General features: G+C 43.2%; 1 protein-coding gene across 1 annotated transcript in view; it reads left to right on the top strand.

Moving 5' to 3' along the window:
• LOC121287604 (gamma-interferon-inducible lysosomal thiol reductase-like) overlaps positions 1-19,126 on the top strand; it is a 58,216-nt gene that overhangs the window by 23,963 nt on the left and 15,127 nt on the right. The window contains exons 3-5 of the mRNA XM_041205532.1: positions 87-161; positions 13,508-13,603; positions 13,773-13,925. Of these exons, the coding sequence (XP_041061466.1) occupies positions 87-161; positions 13,508-13,603; positions 13,773-13,925 (324 nt within the window). The remainder of the gene's footprint in view (positions 1-86; positions 162-13,507; positions 13,604-13,772; positions 13,926-19,126) is intronic.

Below are 19,126 nucleotides of genomic sequence, written 5' to 3'. Positions count from 1 at the left end.
TAGATGGGACAGATGGTGTTACAGATGCATTTGTACATTCCTGTCTACAAATCACCTGAAAAACATACAAATACTTTTATTTGCAGGAAATTCGAGAAGGCCAGAATTGGCAGTTCAGGTGTCAGCACGGAGAGGCCGAATGCCAGGGGAACTTCATCCAGGTCCAGTGACTTTGTTTTACAAATCATCCAGTCATTTGAATCATTAATTTCAACCCTGCAATGCCTGTTTCTCAGGCTTTAACTGACCTACTAAGCCTCCGTGTGCATGCACATTTCCACAACAAATGTCACAACTGAAATTGGCACTAGTCCTTTATATATGCAAATATGGGGCCAGTTTGAGCTTGCCCTGAGGCAATGGCAAATCACAGAAAACCCGGCCCAGGGCTTTCCTGTGGCCTTCAAGGTGGATGCAATATACTGAAGTTGTCAATTCAGGAATTGGGTGCAGCATGTGATGCGTTAGTGCTGCAAGTTCCAGTATTGGGTGCAGCACATGATGCCATGTTCCTATTGGTCTCACAGAAAGCCTCTCAGCTTTGCCAGCTCCTTCATGCCTTTTTCTCCTCAATATTGCCTCTTCATTCTTTACAGCTCCACATCGGCTCATATGAATGGAAAGAGGCCATTCAGCCTCTCAAGTCTGTTAAGATCAAAGAGTTATTCACAGAATCATAGACATAGAGCCATCACAGAACAGAAGGTGACCATTCAGCCCATCGATTTTATGATGGCTATATTTACAGAAAAATAGTCAGCCCCATTGCCTGCTCTATTCCCATAGCCAAGCAAATTTATTTCCCTCAAATGTCAATCCAACTCCCCTTTGAAATAATTCATCACCTCTGCTTCCACCATCTTGAAGACAGCAAGTTCTAGGTCATTACCACTAGCTGTGTAAAAATGTTCTTTCTCACTGCCCCTGTATCTTTTTCCCAAAATCTTTAATCTGTTTCCCCAGTTCTTGTGTCACCAGCTAATGGGAACAACTTCTCTTCCCTAACTTATCTAAACCCGTATAATCTTGTACACTCTATTAAATCTCTCCTCAATATCTTTTGCTCCAAGGAAAATGACCCCAGATTCTCCAACTTTATCTTGTAACTAAAATTCCTCATCATTCTGTTAAATATCCTCTGCACCTGCTCAAGGGCTCTCATATCCTCCCTAAAGTATGGTGACCAGAACTGGACACAATACCTAACCAGAGATTCAGAAAGATTCAGCTTAACTTCTCTGCTTTTGTATTCAATATTTCTATTTATGAAGCTGAAAATCCCCTATGGGTGGCTAACCACTCTCTCAATATGCCCTGATACCATCAAAGATCTATACATATGAACCTCCCCACCAGGCTCCTCTGTTCCTGGGCACTCTTTAGAACTGTGCCAGTAAGTCTATATTGCCTCTCCATATCCCTTCTGCTAAAATGCATCACCTCACACTTCTCTGCATTAAATCCCATCTGCCACTTGTCTGTCCATTCTGTTGGCCTATCTGTGCCCTTTTGCACTCCATTTATACCATCCTCACTGTTTGTCACACATCCATGTTTGGTATCATTGGCAAACTTTGAAATATGACTCTGTGTTCCAATAGCCAAGAAATTTATTTATATATATATATATATATATATATATATATCAAAAATGCAGTGGTCCTAGCACTGACCCATGGGAAACACCACTGCCTACCATCCTCCAGTCTGAAAATAACCATTTACCATAACTTGCTGCCTCTTAACCTTAAACAAATGTCTTATCCAAGCTACCACTGACCCCCCCATTCCACGAGCCTCAATTTTGTTAACCAGCCTTTTAAATATTAATTTGTTGAACATTCTTAAAATCCATGCTGACAACACCCATTGGGAGATAAGGAATAACAAAGGAAATAAGTCATTGGTGGGAGTAGTTTACAGACCCTCTGACGGGAGCTACACTGTAGGACAGTGTATAAATCAAGAAATAATGAGAGCTTGTAAGAAATGTATTGCAATAGTCATGGGAGATTTTAATCTTCACATAGATTGAATGAATCAATAGGCTAAGGTAACCTGGGCGGTGAGTTCATCGAGTGTATTTGGGGCAGTTTCTTAGAAAAATTCATTCTGGAGCTAACCAGGGAACAGCTGGTAATATATGATAACCACAGGATTAATTAATAAACTCATAGTAAAGGATTTTCTATGTAAGAGTGATCATATCATGATACAATTTGACATTCAGTTTGAGGGTGAGCAATTTGGGTCTAAAACTAGTATCAAAAACTTAAATAAAGGCAATTATGAGGATGCGAAGAGAGAGTTGGCTAAAGCGGAATGAGAAAATAGGTTAAAAGGTAAGACAGTAGAGAGGCAGTGGCAGACATTTAACGAGATATTTCATAACTCTCAACAAAGGTATATTCCATTGAGAAAGAAAGGTGCTGTGAGACGGATGCACCATCTGTGGCTAACAAAGGAAGTTAAGAATGGAATGAAATTGAAGGAAAAGATATACATTGTTGCGAATATTAGTGGTAGCCCAGAAACTTAGCATAGTTTAAGAAACCAAAATATAATAAAAAGAGAGAAATTGGATTATGAGAGAAAACTAGCAAGAACTATAAAAACAGACAGTAAAAGCTTCTATGAGCATATAAAAAGGAAGATAATAGCTAAAGTGAGCATTGGTCCCTCAGAGATTGAGACTGGGGAGTTAATAATGTGGAACAAGGAAATGGCAGAGACTCTGCATATTATACAGTAGAAGACACAGAAAGAAACCCAAGAATAGTAGAAAATTAAGAGGCAAAAGGCAGGGAGGAACTTAAAAAGAATCACAATCATTGGAGAAAAAGCACTAGAAGCACTAATAGGACTAAAGGCTGACAAGTCCCCTAGACCTGATGGCCTGCATTCTAGGGTCTTAAAGGAAGTGGCAGCAGAGATATTGGATGCATTTTTTGTAATCTTCCAACATTAATTAGATTCTTGAGAAGTCCCAGTGGGTTGGAAAACTGCAACTGTAACACATGTATTCAAGAAAGGAAGAAGACAGAAAACAGGACACTATAGGTGAGTTAGTCTAACATCTGGGAAAATGCTAAAACCCATTATTAAGGAAGTAGTAGCAAGGCATTTAGACAATCATTATACAATCAGGCAGAGTCAACATGGTTTTGTGAAAAGGAAACCATGTTTGACAAACTTATTAGCGTTCATTGAGGATGTAACAAACAGGGTGGATAAAGGGGAACCAGTAGATGTAGTGTATTTGGATTTACAAAAGGCATTTGATAAGGTGCCACATAAAAGATTACTGCACAAGGTAAGAGCTGGTGGTAATAGTTCAGCATGGATAGAAGTTTGGCTAACTAATAGGGAACAAATAGTCGGGATAAAATGACCATATTCAGATTGGCAAACTAGTGGACTGCCACAGGGATTAATGCTGGGAGTTCAAATATTTACAATTCATATGAATGCATATCAGTGCATTGTAGCCAGATTTGCTGATGATACAAAGATATGTGGGAAAGCAAGCTGTGAGGAGGATACAAAGAGTTAAGAGAGGGCAAAAAGTTGGCATATGTAGTATAGTGTGGGAAAATGTGAGGTTGTCCAATTTGATAGGAAGAATAGCAAAGCAGAATATTATTTAAATGGTAAGATACTGCAGAATGCTGCAGTACAGAGGGATTTGGTTGTCCTTGTACATGAATCACAAAAAGTCAGCATATGGTACAGCAAGTAATTAGGATAGCAAATGGAGTGCTGGTCTTTATTGCAAAGAGAATGGAATATAAAAGTAAGGAAGTCTTGCTACTTGCTGTACAGGACATTGGTGAGACTGCACCTGGAGTACTGTGTACAGTTTCGGTCTCCTTACATAAGGAGGGACATCCTTGCATTGGAAGCAGTTCAGAGAAGGTTCACTAGGCTGACTCCTGAGTTGAAGGGATCATCTGAGAGGAAAGGTTGGGCTTATACTCATTGGAGTTTAGAAGAATGAGAGATGATCTTATTGAAATATATAAGATTCCAAGGGGGCTTGACAGGATAAATACTAGGTGGATATTTCCTCTCATGAGGGAATCTAGAATTGGGGCACAGTTTAAAAATAAGAAATTACACACTTAAGATGAAGATGAGGAAGAATTTCTTCTTTCAGAGGGTCAGTAGTCTTTGGAATTCTCTTTCACAGAGAACAATGGAGGCTGGGTTATTGAATAGATTCAAGGCTGAGTTAGACAGATTTCTGATCTACAAGACGATTAAAGGTTATGAGGGACAGGCAGAAAAATGGAGTTAAGGCCACAATCAGATCAGCCATGATCTTACTGAATAGCAGAGCTCAATGCAAACCATTTCTGTTATTGTTTTATGTAAAACTCTGATTGAAGTTCCTCTTGGATCATTAACATATCAAAACCACTTCTTACTGTTGACTTTAGACCGTTACCATCGCTCTAGCTCGAAATCCAATTACAGGCTGACTTCCAGTACATAAGTAAATATGCCAGGGTTATACCAGAAGAAAAATATTACTATTTCTTGTTTCCTTGACAAGGAGACAATTCAACATCTTGAACTTATTCTTTCACTCAGTTAGATCATGACCAACATGTGCCTCAATTCCACTTACACAACTTTTCTCAATTCCCTTTGATGACCTAATCCAACAAGAATTCTATTGATCTCAGCCTTGAATCTTTTAATTGGTACCCGGACTCCACAGCCTTCAGCAGAAGGTGGGGGGAGGGGGGAGGGGGGGAAGTGTGGGGGGGAGGGGGGGGGTGTGGGGGGGTGGGGGGGGTGGGGTGGTGGTGGTGGGAACCAAGTCTAGGGGATACAATAATTAGGGGGATAGAGAGCCTATTCTGTCAGCAGGATCAAGAATCCAACATCCATGTTGCCTTCCTGGTGCCAGGGTAAACTGGACAAATTTGTAAAATGCCAGAAAATGAGAGGGAGATGTTTAAAAGAAAAGTGATACATACCAAAACCAGGAGGTCTTGTGGTGCATTGGGTAGCATCCCTGCCTCTGTGCTAGAAGCTCTGTGTTCAAGCCTCACTCCAAGACTTGATGGCCAAGGAAGATGTGTCCATAATGCAGCCAAACTTGTCGAAGAGCAACTTGGTAGGTAAGAGTGAGAGAAATTCCTGATCAGCCATGTAATGAAAAGAAATTGGAACCTCTGCCATCATTATCCATAGCTCCAGGCTACAACATGTTATAAAAGAGTATGTTGTGACAGCAACTCAGACTCCTAGGAGGGCAGTTGGTTCAGTTGGCTGGATGACCTTGGTGGATCAGATTGGCACCAACAGCATGGGGTTTGATCCACACTCCAGCTGGGGTGCATTCAGGACCTGCCTCCTCCCATGGTAGAAATGGCAGCATGGAGGGTCAAAGCTGCCTTTGGCAGAGAACTCAAGAATAAGGAGAAACCAATTTACAACTCTAAGGGGAAAGATATTTACTTGCCAGGAAAGACAATCATGGACATCCAAAGAGGTAAAAGACAACATAGAACTAAAGGAAAAAGTTTATAAAAAATGCAAAAGATAATACAAATCCTGGAGAATGAGAAAGATACAAAGAACAGCAAAGGGTGACAAAAAATTGTAAGAACTAAAAAAAGGAATGTGAAAATAACTTTCAGGGGATATCACAAGTAACACAAAAAATTACCAATAAAAGAGGAAGAAGAGTGATCAGAAGCAACATGGGCTCCTTCAAAACTAATATCAATGATTTTGTCTATGAAACTAAGGAAATGACAGACTGAACAATTACTTTGCATCAGTGTTCACACTAGGTGAAGAGGTCAGGGTGTCAGATGTCCCATGGAAACTTAATATTCAATCTCGTTCAGGGACTCATCAAAATTAATGTAAGGAAAATAACAGTAATGAAGAGAATAACAGCATTTTAAGAGTGAGAAATCCCCAGGCTTTCCTCCCAGGAGTTTAAAGTAAGTAGTTGAGAATATTATAGATGGCCTAACTATAATCTTCTGAAGTTTTCTCCATTCAGGAGCCATTCCTTCAGATGTGAGAATTGTGAAAGGTGAGAGAGGAAAACCATAGAATTATAGACCCGTCACCTAATATCTGTTGTCAGGAAATTATGAGAATCTATAATTAAAAACAGGATGCTTGAACACATTGAAAACGTTAGCTGATCGGCGAGAAAGGGGTAGGTCATGCCTGGGGAATCGGATTGAATTTTTTGAAGAGGTGACTAAAAGTACTGGACAGTGGAATGTCTATGGAGATTTTGACATGGCCTTCCAGAAGGCATTAGTTAGAGTCTTAACTAAAGTTGCTAACTAAAGTTGAATCTTGTAGAATTGATGGCAAATTATTGATCTGATTATGTGAGAGTCAGGAGACAGTGAGTAGGGATAATGGGCCAGTACTCGAATTGGCAGGATGCCACTAGTGCTGTCATGCAAAGATCTGTGTTGGGACTTCAACTGTTGACCATATTTATTAATGACTTAGATGGTGGGATAGAAAGCCACATATCCAAATTTGCCAATGAGAGAAAGATAGATGGCACTTTAAGAAGTGGAGGGAAAGGAATAACATTATAAAAAGATATTGCTAGATTAAGTAAATGGGCAAAACTGTGGCAAATGTATTTCAATGTAGACAAATGTGAGGTCTGGAGCTAAAACAGATGGAACAGGTTACTTTCTAAATGGTGAAGAGCAAGAAACATTGGGGGTCCAAAGACACATGGCGTTCCAGGTACTTAGATCATTAAAATATTGTGCTCAGCTGGAGAAAATAATCAAAGAAGCAAGTGGAATATTAACTAAAGACCTAGAATACAGGAGGATAGAAATCATATCTTCAGCTATACACAGCCCTGGTTACGACATACCTGGAGAACTGTGAGCATTTCTGGGCACTACACCATTATATTGACCTTGAAGGGAGTGCAGTGTTGATTTCCCAGAATGATAAGAAGTGTCACCAGCTGCAGAAGATTGAATTCCGGTATTTGGAACTCGAGCGGTGGATGGAGTCACAGTGGTGCATCTGCGAGGCTGATAACTGCGTGGAGAGTTTGTTTAGGGAGGGGGCCACACCTTAGGTTAGGAGTGTGCAGGCAGAGATGGAATGGAAGACGGCAGGCAGCCTAAGAGAACCAGGCGGATAGTGCAAGAGTCCCCTGAGTCGATCTTGCTTTGCTAATTGGTTTTCCATTTTGGATACTGGTGAGGGCAATGGTTCCTCAGGGGAGTGCAGCCAGAGCCAACTCTGCAGCACCACGGCTGGCTCAGCTGCACAGGAGGGGAGGAAGAAGAGTGGAAGAGAAATAGCGATAGGAGATTCCATAATCAGGGGTTCAGGCAGGCATCTCTGTGGCAGTAAACGTGACTCCAGGATGGTATGCTGTCTCCCTGGTGCCAGGGTCAAGAATGTCATGGAACGGCTGAAGGATATCCCTCTGAGGGAGGGTCAACATCCTGAGGCCATGGTCTGTATTGGTACCAATGATATAGGTAGAAAAATGAATGAGGTCCTGCAGGCTGAGTTTCAGGAGTTTGGAAAGAGATTAGTGAGCAGGACCTCAAAGGTAGCAATCTTCCAAGGCCATGTGTTAGTGGGTATAGAAATAGGAGAATACACCAGATGAATGCGTGGCTGGAGAGATGGTGCAGGAGGGAGGGCTTCAGGTTTCTGGGCCATTGGGACCGGTTCTGGGGAAGGTGGGATCTGCCTACACCTGAACTGGACCAGGACAAATGCCCTTACAGGGAGATTTGCTAGTGTTGTTGGGGAGGGTTTAAACTAGATTGCCAGGGGAATGGGAACCTGAGGGCAGATTCAGAAAGGACAAATTCAGAGCAGGAAACGGGAGACAGAAAATTAGCGAGTGACTCTGAAAGACAGAAGAAGCAAAGGTTAAAAAATGTGCAGCACAGGAATTTGGCAGTGTTAAAAGGTATTTATTTAAATACAACAAAATAGCAAACAAAGTCAATGAGCTGAGGTCACAGATAGACACTTAGCAGTGTGATATCATCGCTATAACAGAAACTTGGCTAAACGAGGGGCAAAAATGGCAGCTCAACATCCTTGGATATAGGATTTTCACGTAGGATATAGGGAGGAAGAAGGTGGGAGTGCATGCCTGCAGGTTCCTGAAGGTGGCAGTATAGGTAGATGAGGTGGCAAAGAAAGCATATGGAATGCTTTCCTTTATTGGACCAGGTATTGAATAAAAAAGCAGGGATGTAATGCAGAACTGTATAAAACACTGGTTAGGCCCCGGCTGGAATTTTGTGTACAGTTCTGGTCACCACATTACAGGAAGGACATAATTCCTCTGGAGTGAGTGCAGAGGAGATTTACAAGAATGTTTTCAGGACTTGAAAATTGCAGCTATGAGGAGAGATTGGATAGGCTGGGGTTGTTTTCCTTAGAAAAGAGGAGGCTGAGGAGGTTACTTGATTGAGGTGTACAAAATTATTAGGAGCGTAGATAGGAAATACTTGTTTTCCCTAGCTGATGGGGTCAGTTACCAGGGGGCACAGGTTTAAGGTGATTGGTAGAAGGATTAGAGGGGACATGAGGAAAAACGTTTTTCCCCAGAAGGCGGTGGGCATCTGGAATTCACTGCCCAGGCTGGTGGTTGATGCTAAAACACTCAACTCATTTAAAAGGTACCTGGATCTGCACCAGACCTTCTGTAACCTGCAAGGCTATGGACCAACTGCTGGAAGGTGGGATTAGATTGGGTGGCAAATTTTTTCAACCAGCGCAGACATGATGGGCTGAATGGTTTCTTTCCATGACATAACTTTTCTATGGTTCTACGGTTCTAAATCTCAACTCCAAGTGTTGATTAATGATGAGAGATCAAATAATCAGGTTGCATTCCTTGAGTTTGGAACGTTGTGGGGATATTTTATTGAAGTTTTCAAGAGATTAAGGGGAGCTGATAGTTTAGATGGAAATATTTATGCTGGTTGGGGAGTTTAGGACTCAGGGGCATAGTCTGAAAATGAAACCCAGACCTTTTGAGAGTGAAATTAGAAAATGCTTCTACACACATGGGTAGTAAAAGTTTGGAACTCTTGGCAATTGACAAATAACAATTGATGCTAAATCAATTGTTAATTTTTAAACCTAAACTTGATAGATTAATACTAACCAAAGATATTAGCGATATTGGGCAAAGGCAGGTATATGGAGTTAAGCTGCAGCTCAGTTGGGCATATGTGTGCACTACCTTTGTACTAAATAGCATAGATTCTAAATCAATCTAGTTGTTCAAAACTAGGCATCTTTGAAGCACGGTGGGCCATCAGCAGCAGCAGCAGAATTGTTTTTAACCACAATCTTTAACCTATGGCCTGGCTTTTTTTTAATTCATTCACAGGATGTGGGCTTCGCTGGCTGGGCCAGCATTTATTGCCTTTCGCTAGTTGCCCTTGAGAAGGTGGTCGTGAGCTGCCTTCTTGAACCACTGCGGTACATATGGAGTTGATACACCCACAGTGCTGTTAGGAAGGGAGTTCTAGGGTTTTGACCTAGCGACAGTGAAGGAACGACAATATATTTACAAGTCAGGATGGTGAGTGACTTGGAGGGGAACTTCCAGGTGAAGGTGTTCTCATCTATCTGCTGCCCTTGTCCTTCTAGGTGGTAGTGGTTGTGGGTTTGGAAGGTGCTGTCTAAGGACCCTTGGTGACTTCCTGCAGTGCATCTTATAGATGGAACACACTGCTGCTATAGTGCGTCAGTGGTAGAGGGAGTGAATGTTTGTGGATGTGTTGCCAATCAAGTGGCTGCTTTGTCCTGGATGGTGTCAAGCTTCTTGAGTGTTGTGGGAGCCGCCCTCATCCAGGCAAGTGGAGAGTATTCCATCCCACTCCTGAGTTGTGCCTTGTAGCTGGTGGACAGGCTTTAGGGAGTAAGGAGGAAGAGGAGGTGGCAATGGCATAATGGTATTGTCGCTGGACTAGTAATCAAGAGGCCCATGGTAATGCTCTGGGGACCCTGGTTGGTGGGATTCGAATTCAATAAAAATCTGGAATTAAAAGTCTGATGATGACCATGAAACCATTGTCGAATGTTGCAAAAACCCATCTGGGAAGGAAATCTGCTGTCCTTACCTGATCTGGTCTACATGTGACTCTGGACTCACAGCAATCTGAACATGGACAATAAATGCTGGCTTAGCCAATGATGCCCACACCCCACGAATGAATTAAAAACAGAAGTGAGTTACTTGTCACAGGATTCCCAGTCTCTAATCTGCCCTTGTAGCCACAGTATTTATTTAGCTAGTCCAGTTCAGTTTCTGGTCAATAGTAGCCCCAGGATGTTGATGGTGGGGGATTCCGTGATGGTAATGCCATTGAATGCCAAGGGGTAATGGTTGATTCTCTCTTGCTGGAGATGGTCATTGCCTGGCACTTGTATGGCACGAATGTTATTATCCAGGTCTTGCTGCAATTGGACATGAACCAATTCAGTATCTGAGGAGTCACAAATGGTGCTGAATATTATGCAATCGTCAGTGAACATCCCCACTTCTGACCTAATGATGGAAGGAATGTCATTGATGAAGCAGCTGAAGATGGTTGGGCTGAAGACACAACACTGAGGAACTCCTGCAATGATATCCTGGAGCTGAGATGACTGACCTCCAACAACCACAGCCATCTTCCTTTGTGCTAGGTATGACTCCAACAAGTGGAGAGTTTGGCTCTAACTCCCATTGACTCAATGCCTCACTCAGTCAAATGCTGCCTTGATGTCAAGGCCAGTCACTTTCACCTCACCTTGAGAGTTCAACTCTTTTGTCAATGTTGAGCCAAGGTTGTAATGTGGTCAGAAGCTGAGTGGCCCTGGTGGAAGCCAAACTGGGCATCAGTGAGCAGGTTATTGCGAAGCAAGTGCCACTGATAGCACTGTGATGACCCCCTCCTTTCCTTTACTGTTGATCGAGAGTAGACTGATGGGGTGGTATTTGGCCAGGTTGGATTTTTCCTGCTTTTTGTTTACAGAATATACCTGGGCAATTTTCCACATAGCTGGGTAGATGCCAGTGTTGTAGCTGTACTGGAACAGCTTGGCTAGGGGCTTGGCAAGTTCTGGAGCAGAAGTCTTCATCACTATTGCCCGAATATTGTCAGGGCCCATAGCCTTTGAACTATCCAGTGCCTTCAGCCATTTCTTGATATCATGTGGAATGAATCGAATTGGCTGAAGACTGGCATTTTTGATGCTGGGGATCTCTGGAGGAGGCTGAGATGGATCACCCACTTGGCACTTCTGGCTGAAAATTGTAGCAAATGCTTTATCTTTTGCACTAATGTGCTGGGCTCCCCCATCATTGAGGATGGGGATATTTGCGGGGCCTCCTCCTCCAGTGAGTTGTTTAATTGTCCACTAACATTTATGACTGGATGTGCAAGACTGCAGAGCTTAGATCTGATCCATTTGTTATGGGATCGTTTAGCTCTGTCTACTTGCTGCTTACACTGTTTAGCAAGTAGTCCTGTGTTATAGCTTCACCAGGTTGACACCTCATTTTAGGTATGCTTGGTGCTGCTCCTGGCATGGCCTCCTGCACTCTTCATTGAACCAGAGATGATCTCCTGGCTTGATGGTAATGATAGAGTGTGGGAAAAGCTGGGCCATGAGATTACAGGTTGTATTTGAGTACAATTCTGCTGCTGCTAATGGCCCACAGTGCCCCATGGATGCCCATTCTAGATCTGTTTGAAATCTATCCCATTTAGCACAGTAGTAGTGCCACACAACACAAAGAAGGGTATCCTCAATGTGAAGGCGGGACTTTGACTTCACAAGGCCTGTGCATGGTGACTCCTACTGATACTGTCATGGACAGATACATTATGGCAAGCAGATTGGTGAAATCAAGCAGACCCCGTCTATCAGCTATGTCCTTTAGGACTCAGCTAACTCGGTCAATAGTTGTGCTGCTGAGCCAGTCTTGGTGATGGACATTGAAATCCCTCACCCAGAATACATTCTACATCCTCAGTGCTTCCTCCAAGTGGTCTTCAACATTGAGTAATACTGATTCAACAGCAGAAGGTTTCGTTGCCCATGTTTGACTTGATGCCATGAGACTTCATGGGGTCCAAAGTCTGGACTCCCAGGGCAACTCCCTCCAGACTGTATACCACTGTGCACTTGATGGCATCAAGGAGCCCTGACAAAATTGACATCAATGGGAATCAGGGGGAAATTCTTCACTGGTTGGTATCACACTCAGTGAAAAGGAAGAGGGTTGTAGTTTTTGGAGGCCAAGCATCTCAGCCTCCAGGACATTGCTGCAGGAGTGTCTTGGGGCAATGTCCTAGACTCAAGCACGACACCTACTTCATCGATCAGCTTTCCTCCTTCATAAGGTCAGAAATTTGTTCATTGATGATTACATAGTTCTCAGTCCATTCACAACTCTTCAAACATGGAAGCAGCATGTACCCATGTGCAGCAAGATCTGGACAACATTTAGGTTTGGCTGGTTTTTTATATGTAAATGATCTCCTTGGAAGGCCAGATTCCAAGAATGCAACAATGAAGACTCTTGTGGGGAGCTGATGCAGGGTTTTCTTGTGCTGTTTCATGGGACGGAGCTGTAGACTAATGGTTTAATGAATATGTTAATGAGGCCATGATGATATTAGTGATGTAACTGTGACATCAGTAGTCAGATAACCAAGAAGACCCAAGAGAGCTGGGAGCAGAACAGGCTGTTTCCTGATTACCATGTGCTTATAATGAGGTATTTGTAAATAGGTCATAATGAAAGGTTTGAAGTTAAACCATACTGACTACCTCCGGCTTGTCTAAATGGAAGCAAAGCCTCATCAAGGTTAGGTAAACCAAGACAGCTTGGAATTATTGAAATCGCAATGATGCTCAGCAAAAACACTAAAATCCATCAAAGGATGGTGGCAGAAGCTTAAGTAAGTCCATCCAAAACAGATACAACTCAGAGACCGCTTCCTCCAGTTATCCTGGGGAGAGGATTCCTGAACTTTCTGTGCCCACCTTGAGTATCTCACCCATCCTGGCCCCTCTCCCTTTTCACTGGCCCCTCTCTCCCCTATACTCCATCCTCCTTGCCTTATATCCTCACCTTCCCACGCTCCTACCCATTTCTATAGCCCTAGAATTGTTGAGGTGAAGAATTATTGTGAAGATTTACAATTACAATTTCAGCAGGCTACCATATGAAAGACCCAGGAATTTCCAGGTCCCCTTTTCTCAGAAGCAATGTTAATTTTCTAAGTATGAAATTAAAATTTATCAAAAGAAATTCTAATTATCTTCTCTGCTTGTTTAAATGAGAGCATTTATGAAGTATTCACTATCATGATCTGTCTCAGGTATTTTTGAAATCTTATTTTTTAATTGCTTAAAAGTAGCAAAGGAGAAATTGCACACTCAAAGAGGGGGTAGTGTAGAAATGTGTTTTTTTTTGTAATATTCATTTCTTGTGGTTATCCTTGTCCAGACTTGCATGATACATTACCTTAAGAATGCTACAAGTTATATGCCAGTGATTTGCTGTATGGAATCAGCCTCCTCGGTCCTCACTGAAGCACAGCGGGTGAGTAACATTGCCTTGACTCTGTGCTATAAATGTCAATGGTTTGTGAAAGGTAATGAGCCAGTTAAAAGGGGGTCAACTGTTAGCTCCCATTAATGTAGCTACAATGATTCAGTCTAATGTATCTTACTTATTCTGCCTTATTCTGGGAAACTATTGATCTTCACAGTGTTTACAAGTACATGCACCAACTGTGTTCTGGGACACCATTAATAGCTGTGTGAATGGGGATCAGGGAAATGAATTGATGCATCAAAATGCTCAAATGACAAATGAACTGGACCCACCACATAATTATGTCCCATGGGTCCTGATCAATGAGGTAAGAGATATTATGGAACATTATTATATTTTGTATAAGAACTGTACATATCTCAACAATTGATATTCACAAATTTCCTGTTCTGTTCATATGAAGCAGATATGTTGCTTTATAACCCATTAAGATCCTATCAGTTTTTATTCAGGCATTTTGTTTGCACTCATCATAAAAGAGTTAACAGTTTGCACAACGTTTTTTAGATTCCTTGGATACAAAATGATAAAATGTGAAACATTTCCTTAGCTCTACTGATACTAACCCTGTATCAGTTTTCATAATGTATCTAGATTCAATGAGTCTCCACCATGCACTGCCCACTCACCACTCTCTTAAGCAACACTCACACTCCTAATCCTTTAGACTAATTATGACAGAACTGATGAAAGCATTAGAGCATTAGAACTCAAAGTGTAATGCTGCTTGATGCACACGTTGTTGCTATTCTGAATGATTAATGTCATTGTTGCTGTACTTCAGGGAGAGCTTTGAAGATTTTATACTGCTCTGGAGCATATTGGCCATTTGAGAGTTGAGAGAACAGGTAAGATGGCTTTCAGCCATGTGGACACACAGTGGCCAGTCCTTGAAGTTGAGTTTGTAGGAGGTTAGCCTGAGTGTTTGTGGACCTGGCTTCAAGAAGGATGCAAGCTTTTGTTTGATCAACCTCTCAGTCTTAAAATAGCCCAATCAAAGAGTAGAATTCCAGATGCAGTTCATGACCATTCTAGAAAATATTCACACATCCAATTCCATTTCACAACGTTGGGATCAAATAAAGTCAGCTGTACTAGACTCCTGTGCCCAGACCCTTGGGTTTGAGCATCATTGTCATTGGTTCAATGAATATGATGTTGGAATATATGACCTTCTGGAGGTTAAGTAAGCAGCTTTCATTTCCTGGCAGAACAACCCAAGGTTGCAACTCAAAATGGCAGCATTCCAACAGCTCAAGGCTGACACCCAAAGACAAATCCAAAAGACAAAAAACACGTGGCGGGAAGAGAAAGCCCGACCATCCAACAATATGCTGTTCATGCAAAGCTTTTTTGAAGCTGCCAGGGCCATCTCTCAACTGAGGTCAAATGGACAAAATCTCCTTCATTCACAGGATGGTGTTTCCTTTTTTTTAAAGATGACAATGCCATATGACAACACTGGAAAAAACATCCTTTAAACTCCTTGACCAGGAATCCACACAGGCAGCATATAACCTCCAGGCTATCCCCCAATGCTCAGTGGTAGAATTCTTGCCCTGATCCTACAGATTTAGCAATTATAACAATTATAACAAATTATAACAATTTGCAAGAAAGAAGATAAATGAAGCTGTGGAAACTATTGAGGTATTTTTCTCTTGTCCACAGTAGAGAAAAGCCTGATATACATTCTCCTGAATTGCCTACTTCCTGTGGTTGAGAAAATCCTCCCTGGGATTTATCCAACAAGAGGGATGTAAATAATGTAGCTACAAGAGCAGGTCAGAGGCTAGGGATCCTGTGGTGAGTAACTCACCTCCTGACTCCCCAAAGACTGTCTACAATCTACAAGCCCCAAGTCAGGAGTGTGATGAAATATTCTCCACTTGCCATGATGAGAGCAGTTCCAGAATCTTAACACCATCCAGGACAAAGCAGCCCGCTTGCTTGGCACCACGTCCACAAACATTCACTCCCTCCACCATCGATGCACAGCAGCAGCAGTGGGTACCATCCACAAGATGCACTGCAGGAATTCACCAAGTCTCCTTAGGTAGCACCTTCCACACCCGCGTCCCCTACCATCTAGAAGGACAAGGAACAGCAGATGGATGGGGACACCATCACCTGGAACATCTCCTCTGAGCCACTCTAACTTGGAAATATATTGCCGTTCCTTCACTGTCGCTGGGCCAAAATCTTGGAACTCCCTCCGTAACAGCACTGTGGGTGTACCTACACCACATAAACTGCAGCGGTTCAAGAAGGCAGCTCACCACCACCTTCTCAAGGGCAATTAGGGATGGGAAATAAATGCTGACCTAGCCAACGATACCCACATCCCGTGAATGAAAAAAACACAATGTGGCTTGAGACCTTGTAGAGGAAGCTCTGACATAGGGTGGAATTTCTTGCCAGGATACTAAGAGCAGTGGCGAGCAGCAAAGGCAGAACTTTTCTTGCCAGTTGGCATGGCAGGTTTCTGATCATCCCTTTTTCAATTCATTATATACGCATGAATGTGAAGCATGCCGTATCTCGGGGCAGGGCAGGCTGGGATTCATCCACCCACCAGTACTTCATTGGTTCATCTCTCTGGGCACCATATTTAAACCTGCAGCTGCGAACACATTCACTCTCTGCAGCCCAGGACTGGTCGTGGTGAAAACTGGAATGGCCCTGAAAAGAATGAAGTATACAGCCCAGAAGTTCAGTGACAGCAAACTGGTGCCTCTTCTCCAGGCTGTTGAGGACTGGTGGGAGATACTTTTCCCCCTTGATGGGAGCTGGAGGTCCACTCACCTCATCACAAAGGCCTGGAAGGTGGTTGCTGGTGTGGTCAGCGCTAACATGATGCAGAAATCAGCCATCCAGTGCAGTAGGACGATGAATGATTTAACCCACTCCACCAGGCGAGGTCACCACTGGAAGGGTGGCGACAGCAATAGAAACCTTGGTCTAGCAGTTTCTGCCAGATATGAGCTTGGACCTACTCGCCATCCCTTCAGCCATGAGAAGTTTCTCGCAGTGGCTAGACGAGAGGAGAACAGGGCCATCTCCCTCCAGGAGTCCTTTCTCCTCAGGGAGTCAGGAAGGAGTCCCCAGGCATTCATAGGGAGGAGGAGCATCAGCCAGACACCCCAGGGCCATCCACCCAGGACTCTCCTGGGATGACCAGCTGCTCCAAGTGCCCCTTACCTGTGACCCCATCAACTCCAGTTCCTCAGGCGAAGGACGGTGCACCTGCTCCATTGCAGGACACCCAAAGCAGGCTGGGGCCGTCCAGGCCTTGGCCGTTCAGAGATTGTCTGCCAAGGTCATCACAGACAACAGGGGGTAGCAGTCAACAGGTCGCCTCCACTCCTGCTGTGGATGTTGAGGAAGTACCTCGATGTTGTGGTAAGGTAAGAAAAAGTACGAAAGGCCAAGAGCACAAAGGTGGCATGAGTGTTCACAATCTATGAATATGCATACATACCAACATACACAATACGAACAGAAGTAGGCCATTCAGCCCTTCGAGCCTGCTCTGCCATTCAATAAGAGCATGGCTGATCTATTTATTTTTCAAGTTCTACATTTCCATTTACCCCCTTGCCTAACAAGAATCTATCTACCTCTGCCTTAAAAATATTCAGTGACCCTGCTTCCACCGCCTTCTGAGGCAGAGAATTCCAAAGTCGCATAACCCTCTGAGAAAAAAAGTTCTCCTCATCTCTGTCCTAAAAGGGCAACCCCTAATTTTAAAACAGAGCCCCCTAGTTCTGGACTAACCCATAAGAGGAAACATCCTTTCCATGTCCACCTTGTCAAGGCCGTTCAGGATCTTGTATACTTCAATCAAGTCACCCTCACTCTTCTAAACTCCAGCGGAAGCAGTAACAACCTACCCAAACCATCCTCATAAGATAACCCACTCATTCCAGATATCAATCTAGTAAACCTCTTCTGAACTGTCTCCAATACATTGACATCCTTCCTTAAATAAGGAGACCAATACTGCACACAGGATTCAAGATGCCGTCTCACCAATACCCTGAATAACTGAAGCATAACATCCTTACTTTTATGTTCAATTCTTCTCATTATAAAGGATAGCATTCCATTAGCCTTCATGATTACATGCTATACCTACATGCTAACGTTGTGTGACTAATGCACAAAAACACCTAGATCCCTCTGCACCTCGGAGTCTGCAGTTGTTCTCTGTTTAAGTAATACTCTACTTTTTTTATTCTTCGTGCCAAAGTCAACAACTTCACATTTTCCCACACTATACTCCAGCTGCCACATTTTTGCCCACTCACTCAACCTATCTATATCCATAAGACCATAAGACCATAAGACATAGGAGCAGAAATTGGACTATTCGTCCCAGTGTGTCTGCTCCGCCATTCAATCATGGCTGATAAGTTTCTCAACCCCATTCTCCCGCCTTCTCTCCATAACCTTTGATCGCCTTATCAATCAAGAAACTATCTATCTTGGTCTTAAATACACCATATCCATCTGCAACCTCCTCATGTCCTTTTCACAACATACTTTCCTACGTATCTTGCGTCATCTGCAAATTTAGCTATCATGTCTTCACTCCCCTCATCTGTCATTGATGTAAATTATAAAAAGTTAAGGCCTCAGCACAGACCCCTGCGGAATTCCACTCATCACATCCTGCCAATCAAAAAAAGACCCATTTATGCATACTCTGTTTTCTAACAGCCAACTAATCTTCTATCCAGTCTAATGTGTTACCATGAGCTTTTATTTTCCAAAATAACCTTTGGGGCAGAATTTTCCCCCATTGGGTGGGAAATTTAGGAGTGGGCACGTGGAGGCGTGCCTCCAATCGGCCCCCCGATTGGGGGCGCACTGCCATTTTACATGGGCAGGCCAATTAAGGGCAATGCACTCCTTATACGGGTGAGGGGGGAATTCCCTGAGCTGAGAGTGCGCTCTTTCTCACACATGCGCAAAATAGCTCACAAATCTCCCTGAGGCTAAGTGCTGCCTCAGGGAGATCGGCTCCTGTCGGAAAAAATTTTAAAAACAGAACAAATAAATTTCCCTGACATGTCCCCTCATGTGACACTGTCACATGAGTTGGGACATGTCCATCACTTTCATTGACAATTTTATTTAAAATTTTAAAACTTATATGAAACCTCATCCTGCCCGTGGATGAGGTTTCATGCTTTTTCTAATGCCCACCAGGGCTCCTGGCCTGCCCGCCAACCCTAAGGTTGGACGGGCAGGTCCATTAATTACCTTAACTACTTTGTCAATAGCCTCAATTGGCCATTGACGGGTCAGCGGCTGCACAGCTGATTTTGATGAGCCCCCGCCAACCTGAAAATTGAAGTGGGGCCCAGTGACCATCCCGCGTCATTTTACATGTTGGCGAGCGGGTCTCGCCCCTGCACCCCACTCGCCGACCGGGAAATCCTGGCCTTGATGTGGCACCTTATCAAATGCATTACTAGACTAATACCAGGAATGGCTGGGTTA

The sequence above is a fragment of the Carcharodon carcharias genome, chromosome 14 (genome assembly GCF_017639515.1).
Source record: "Carcharodon carcharias isolate sCarCar2 chromosome 14, sCarCar2.pri, whole genome shotgun sequence".
In the NCBI taxonomy this organism is placed as follows: domain Eukaryota; kingdom Metazoa; phylum Chordata; class Chondrichthyes; order Lamniformes; family Lamnidae; genus Carcharodon; species Carcharodon carcharias.
Note: the sequence above shows the minus strand (reverse complement) of the source record. Positions and strands in the feature narration are given on the sequence as shown.